Consider the following 7,345-nt stretch of genomic DNA (forward strand, 5'->3'; position numbering starts at 1 on the left):
AAGTGGGCCGGAGCTTTGCACATGTCCAGCCTTAACGAAAGAGGAACAGAAGAGCTCGGCTTCGTACCCACGAGGCGGCCAAATGTGCAGGCGCGAGCCAGCGGCTGCCACGGCATCAGTCCACGCCCTCGAGACAGAGGTGCCTTTGGGAAGCCGGGAGATTTCCTCGTGACCCTCTAGGCTGGGCAGGGCAAGAAAGGAAACGTGCAGACGAGAGGCGGAGAAGCGACAGAAGCTCTGCGTTTCCTTAGCAACTGCGCCGCTAGTGGACCGACGGTAGGAAGTTCGTTGGGCCGCTCTTCCCCGCCCCTTTCTGCGATCACGTGACCAGCCTTCTGGCGTTGTCCGCCGTCCGCTTCCGGGACGAGCGGATTGCGAGGGCACAGCAGGAGGCGGGTAAGTAAGGTTCAGGTAGGCGACGGCGACTGTAGAGGTGGCAGCGGTTCCGTGACATGTCGACCAATAACGTCAGCTACAATGAGCAGGCCGGAGATGCTCAGCCCGAGGTGGGCCAAGAAGCAGCGCCCACTGTTCCTTCCTCTGTTCCGACGGCCTTCGGACTCTTCAGTAGCGACACCAAAAAGTAAGTGAAGAGCTGACAAAGTGGGAGTGAGGCGGGCGTGTGCAGCGCTCCGGGAGCCGCGCGACCGAGCTCCCCTTTTCGGGAACCTTCTCCTGTCAGGGCTGTGGGAAGTGCCTGCGGTGCGTTCTCCGGCGATACCAGAAGCTGCTGGTTCTTGCTTCCCTATCGAGACCTATTAACTGCTTCACACTACCAATACGCTGTTTCAGTTCTGTGCCTGAAATTTACCAAAAATAGTCTGTTGTGTGTGTTCCTAACAGGGCTGCCTATAATTTCGGTTTGTCTTGATTCTGGATTGTTTCTACTATTTTGAACAAGTTTTGGAAGTTCGATTTTCTGGTGCCACTTACTGTCAGGGTGCCGCGTGACCTACCCAAGCCCTTAAAAAAGTTTAGTTGTAGGATAGAAATACAAAGAAAGGGGCTCTGTTCTGTTATGCTAGCCTAGTAATGTTTTTAGAGTAAAATTTAAGGAAGGATTATAGCTGGAACCAAAATTGCATCAGTCTGCCCTTTTTCTCTTCTCCTGATTTATCTGTGGAAATTTTGCTATGGTTGGGGCTATATTCCCACAAGGACTTGCTTATCTGTATTCCTGTTTTCCAATATCTTTTATTTTAACAAGAGTTCCTTTATTTTGTTGAACCTCTTCTCTATGAAGTATGCTGGAGGATTTTCAGAAGGCTTCAGTTTTATAGAATCAAAATAATAGTCTGTTAATTGTAATGCTAATATTTCAATTAGGCAAGTGCATTTCGTTTGCCCATTCCTTTCAGTAGTTTCTCAAGGAGATTAATAGTTAAGACCATTGCAGATGATGCTTTCTAAGAAAGTGCCACACATAGAATATTCAATTGTGCTGGTTATTGCTTTGTAAATCTTCTGCTCAGTACTTGTCTGAATGACGGGTCTGTACCTTTGAATCTTTCAAAAATACTTACAGTCATTGTAATAGGAATGTATCATAAGTCCATGAACTTATCCATAAAAAGATGCACATTTACTTGGGAATGGATCCTCCATTTTACAAAAGTAGAAACTAAAGCTAGTTTCAAGTGGTGCACTTACACCTCCACCAATTCTGTTGTGCTTCACTGATACCTTCTGTAAGCAATATCACCTGCTTGTGGAACCAGATACAGGCTTGATTCTGGAATGGGGAGCATCAGCAGAAATCTCATAAAGGGGCTTGCTTGATCTATTCTGATTCAAATTTAAGTATTTTTACTTATTGTGAGGCTTCTAAGAAGTATTAAGAAATGTTAAGTTTCTGTTGTGCAATCCATAGGTCCTGCTTGTGCAATAGAATTGGTGGGCCCACTGTTTCTGCAACAGAATTTGTGGGGTGCAAAAGAATCGGTGGGAGTGTAAGTTCTCTATTCAATATTGACTTCAATCTTAGGCTTAGATTAATGTCTTTTAGAACCAAGCTAGTGGATTGCAGTGCATATATACTCAGACATAGTTCCGGCTGAGTTCAGAGGAACTTACAAGTAAGTATATATGACATTATAGCCTAAGGGGACAATCCTGCTCAAGTTTAAGCCAAAAAAAAGGGGGGGCCTAGAACTTCCAGGATCCTTCCAACCAGCCATCATAGTGAGTCTTTATGTTTGGGGCATATTGGAAGCTGTAGGCCATTTTTCTGTTTAAACTTGGATTGTGTCCCTAGTGATAGTGAGCCCCTGAACTTGAATGCTCACAATTATCCTGTGTAGGGTAGGAGGAACAACAGATGTTCTTTGCATCCTCATTCTCCTACCCTGATATATTTCTCAAGATGAGGATTTTTTTTTTCTGGGTAGCTGGGGCACTTTGAAAGGGGATGGAAGGATGCTGGAGTCTCTTCCTTGTGTTCTATTTCCGTCTCTTGTATCCAAGGTCAAGGTTCCAACTTTAGAGAGCAGCCAGTGCAGGTCTTTCCATGCTAGCTGGGAATGGAGCTGAAGTTCAAATTCCTCTCTCCACTGTTGGTCCATATTGTCCAAGGGCCATAGGATTGTCCCCTCCATCACTCTCCTGTTATCCCTTTGACTTGTCTTCTACTATTTCACGTTATTTGCCATAAATTATTTTGCTTTTGTGAGGTGCGTGCATGTGTGTGTGTATGCATGCTACTTCCTGCTTTCAGTCTTTCTTGATCTGTCGTATAAAATAAAGAAAAATGAGATGTAATGATAAAGTACAGAAATACAAGCAGTTCTGGTGAAACTTCAGTATCCTAATCTTGTCTGATTGTCATCATCCTGATAACACTGGCTGAAATAACAGTGGCAAAGAAGTTAAAATAAGTTTTAAATAGCAGTGGGGTGCTGCCAGTGAGGATTGAAATTGTGGTGAGAAGGGGGACTGGTCTTGATGAAAATCTCCCCTCTCCAAGCTGCAGTTGTGTGTGAGAGAAGCTGCCGTTAATGTCAATGGCAGCATCCGTCCTGAAGAGTAATGCAAGTGGGGGAATGCCTTGGGAGTAAATGGTTTAACTACTTCCCATTCTGTCCATTGCAGCTCCTGTTTAAAGTTTGGTATCATACAATACCAAACTGTGTTTAATGTTACATTTAGTTTGCCCCTTCAAGTTTTGTAGGAAAAATGTTTAAATGGCCCTATGGTTTCTTTGATGTGATATGAGAGGAATTATTAATGCATTTGATGACTTGTTGTTGAAAGTGAAATTGGAAGGTTTCATACATATACAAAAATGCCAGTTTTGGTTGGAATATCTCACAGGTACAATATGGTTTGGACTTCAACTTCTATCAGCCCTAGTCAGCATAGCAGTGCACAGGAATGCTGAAAAATGTGTTACAATGCATCTGGGGAAAGCTCATTCAAGGATTTGTGCAAGATACAGTTCCATGCAGTGCATCATTTGTTTGCTAATTCATTTGTTATGTAATCTGTATTGGCAATCCTGTTTTAAGTCATCTTTTAAAATTGGTTACATTCTGTAAATTCTGTATTTCCTTTGTTTATATCCATTAATGTTTATATTTTATTGGAGGCTATAAATGAAGCACTCACTTCTAAAGTTGTTTAGTGTATAGTTAAAATTGAGAATATTACCTTTTTTTTTAAAAAAAGTTGTACATAATCATGTGTATGCAGGATAATGTTAGGTTATCAAGGTAAATGCTTATTGTAACACTTAGTATTGTATTGTTGATTATACCTAAGAGATGACTGGTAATTTACTTTCAAATACATTATTTGCTATAAGTAGGATGTAAGATGTTTCATGCAAGCTGATTTGGATGCAGATGATTATTGTCACCTGATTCGATGTTGCTAAAAGCTTAGCGGGAAAGATAAATGTTGATGCTATCAAGAAAAGGAATTGATTGACTATGCAGTATAAGATAGCTGTCCTCTCATATTCTACCTTGTAGTCCTTTATTTATTGCAGGTCATCACGTTCAGAAGAGATCCCAGCAAGTCTATAAATCCTCTGCTTATGCTAAGTGTTGAATTTATTTAGTTGCAATCTGGCAGCTAGTAGTTACTCATAAATTAATTCATCTACAATGGAACTTACATATGACACACTGGCATATCAGCAGTATACTCGTTTTGTTTTGTTTAGGTCACTATTTGAAGTGACTGTAATACTTGTACTAAGTAGTTCATTTACTGTGTTTGAGAATTAGTTATTTCCATGTATCTGAGTTTTTCTACATATTCAAAAATGGAGAATTTTCATACATACATGCTACATCCATGTGAAATGCTGCTTCTCTTTTGAGAGAATTATGAGATTTATCAAAGCTTGATAATCTTTTAGTAGCATTATAATCATTTAATCAGGATGATTTCTGGTGGTTAGCTGTTCCTAGAGGTAATGAAAGTTAAGTGTCCTTGTTTCTTCAGCTGTTTCATTTATAGTCTACTTTCCCAGAACTTATTATGAGTAAACTAAATTCATATTTAACTAGGGCAGGATAAATATATTGAATCTCCCTCTCCCTCTCCCTCTCCCTCTGTATGTGTAAATATCCATCCCCAGTACATAATAGATGTTGTAAGGCTGTTGTTGTTTTTCTCAAAAACAAATCCAATATCATATCTGTCTGTGCTTCCTTTTAAAATCTAGCCAGTTCTGTGATCCAAGGTTCCAGCGATCATCACGAGAATAAATTATGTGATTTAAGCTGGACTTGATATCATAGTGTGGCTGCAAATAGCATAAGATTTTGGTTAGAAATGTAGATGAAAAAATACGAGAAATCAGATGCTGTGTTTTTGAAGAAGCAGAAACTTGGATGATAGTATAGCTTGTATACCTTAGAAATTTTCCTCTTCTAAGAAGGAAATTGAATACCATTGAATACAATTGAAGGCTAGAAGTTCACAATCTCAGAAAAATCAAATGAAAGCTACTTCATGCAGTGTGTTTCAGGTTCTCTATGTGGATATGATGGAACTGTCAATGGTCCATAGGTTTCTGATAAATACAACAGATTTTACATTTGTGACTGTATTTTGAGATTTGAGACTGTATGAGGCCTATAAAAGCTCCCAGATTTACTGCCTATTTTAGCTTAGAAGGTTAGCTGTACTTCTTTCTTTTATTTATCATGTTATTTAATTTAGGGTTCAGAAGCCGAGGACAGTATCCTGTTCAACAGTAGCACTGAAGTAAATTATGTTGCACTAACGTAAATTACCTCTAGTGCAACACCAGTAGTTCTTGGTTTGATGGGTTTCCCTGGAAATAGATGTTGTAAGGCTCATATATTTGGACCAGCTTTTAGGTTCCTCACATAGCAGAATAACAGGCCAGTTCAACTGTAGCAATATAGTTGGCTCTGAAAATTGATTCTGATTGATTCTACATTATTGGGGTGATAAGTCTGGATATGACTTCTCATGAGAGTTGGCTGCATTTTGTGGCAGAAATATTTGACAGTGCTATAAGCCTACAGAAATATGTTTTGTCAGTTAGGTTATCTGACACAAGATCTAGGAAACCCCTGGGTAGGGCTAAATTCACTTGTTTTTACATCTTAATACATTAAGAACTATAATATGAAAGCTGTGCTTTGGCAGCAGCCATGCTATGATATTTGAATTGGTTCAGCTTATACTTCCTTTTGCTTGCCAATATTGAAATGTGTGGTAGTATTGGAGAAACTTAGTAGTGTCGCATTTATATTTTCTTGTATTAATAAAGAGTTTCTGTGCATGTGTGTCTGTACACTAGGTCTAGGCAATCTGTTTTGCTGTAATATTTTTCATAACTAAAAGAAGTTACATGTGCTACTTCCTTGCAGATAGGTGAGGAGGATTTGAAATATTCGAAAAGCAGAGTGATTCTATACCAATTTTCTGTATTATGCAGCTTTGGCCAGAGTTGAAGAATATAGCTAAGCTACTCAGTATGCATTGCTTCTAACAAATATTTTGATTGCCAGAATTAGCCCAGCCATATCAAGAACATAGAAGTGAGTAAGAGGACTTGTTCACCTAATGGTAGAATGATATGATGAAAAAGTCATGTTTCAGATGTCTTGATGGAATGGAAAATTGATTTAATGACTAAATAGTACTGATAGAAGTTCCATAAATCAAGATGTAACTTGGTCACGTAACCTAAACCAAGATCCACAGGCTATAAGATTCTGATACAATTAAAGTAATTCAAACTGATCCTTCACCTTCTGAAAAACCTGTATAAAGAAACAGATTTTGATATTTCTTAAGTGGAACTTGACTGATTTTGTAGATGTTAATGAAATGTCTATAGTCCAAGACCATATATTTCACCATAGACAATCTCTTGTCCTTTATTATATCTACTGCTGAAACCAGCAGATGGCTACCCTGATTTCAAGTAAATATGTTCTTTAAGCTCAAGCACATTTTGTATATCTATATTCCATTGAAACTTTTGAAACTATATTAGCAGTTAGTATTAAAATAGTTAATCAAATCTTTAATAGAATGCCAAAATTTGGAGAAAGATATATGCAAAAGCTAATAGGCACAGTACATGTTCATTTCAACAGATGGCAACATTTAGTAGAATGTTCAACTTCACCAGTTTGCAGCATCAGAATAAGTTCCTGCCAAACAAAATACATTTCTAGCTTATTGGAGCTTTCTTTTTTCTTAGGATAGGTACATGTGGGCTGCTAGGAAATATACTTCTAAATGTAGTTGGGTAACAAACTATCTTTACATTACTGAGTTTTATAAATGGCTTGAATTTTATAATGGCTCCTTTTTTAAGAAATGATAAAAGATGGTGATTTCAGCACAACACTGAAACAATTTTGGGATTTCTGTGAAGGAAACTATTCTGAATTAACTTGAAAACTTAACTTGAGCTGCTGTGTAAAGTATTTTTAGATTTTCAATTTATTTAATTTTGACCAGGCATAACTTATTTAAAAGTCATAGAAAGGTGTAGAGTTAGATTGGTGAATTTCTTACTGAATAGTCCACCCCTAATATTTAAATTAGATGCATATACTTGATCATTGGCATGTCTACAGTCAAGGCCATCTGTTAGAGTGGCGCTGTGCCTCCTTCTATCATGGCTTGCCAGTTTCATTAGGCGTATGAGCCAGAAAGGATGAATGGTTTGGATGGAGTAGCCTATAAAATAAGTCCTTAATGAAGTTTGAGTTAATAAATCCACATGGTGTAATCTGCATCTCAGACTGTGGCACAGTATTTATCAATAGCATAAAATCCATGGAAAACCATTGCCAGTAATATTCTGATATTATTATTATTATTATTATTATTATTATTATTATTATAA

General features: G+C 38.3%; 1 protein-coding gene across 7 annotated transcripts in view; it reads left to right on the plus strand.

Annotated features, from left to right (window-relative positions):
* The first annotated feature begins 299 nt into the window (after nt 1-299).
* AP3B1 (adaptor related protein complex 3 subunit beta 1) overlaps nt 300-7,345 on the plus strand; it is a 167,849-nt gene continuing 160,803 nt past the window's right edge. For 3 of the 7 annotated variants that reach the window (XM_044446337.1, XM_044446338.1, XM_044446340.1), the window contains exon 1: nt 301-583. In XM_044446337.1, the coding sequence (XP_044302272.1) occupies nt 453-583 (131 nt within the window). In that variant the 5' untranslated portion in view covers nt 301-452. Of the gene's footprint in view, nt 584-7,345 lie in introns of all 7 variants that reach the window. The other 4 variants (XM_044446341.1, XM_044446343.1, XM_044446339.1 and 1 more) reach the window with 3 other exon arrangements.

Source organism: Varanus komodoensis, unplaced genomic scaffold (assembly GCF_004798865.1).
Source record: "Varanus komodoensis strain SLA01 unplaced genomic scaffold, ASM479886v1 scaffold5, whole genome shotgun sequence".
NCBI classification, from domain to species: Eukaryota; Metazoa; Chordata; class Lepidosauria; order Squamata; family Varanidae; genus Varanus; species Varanus komodoensis.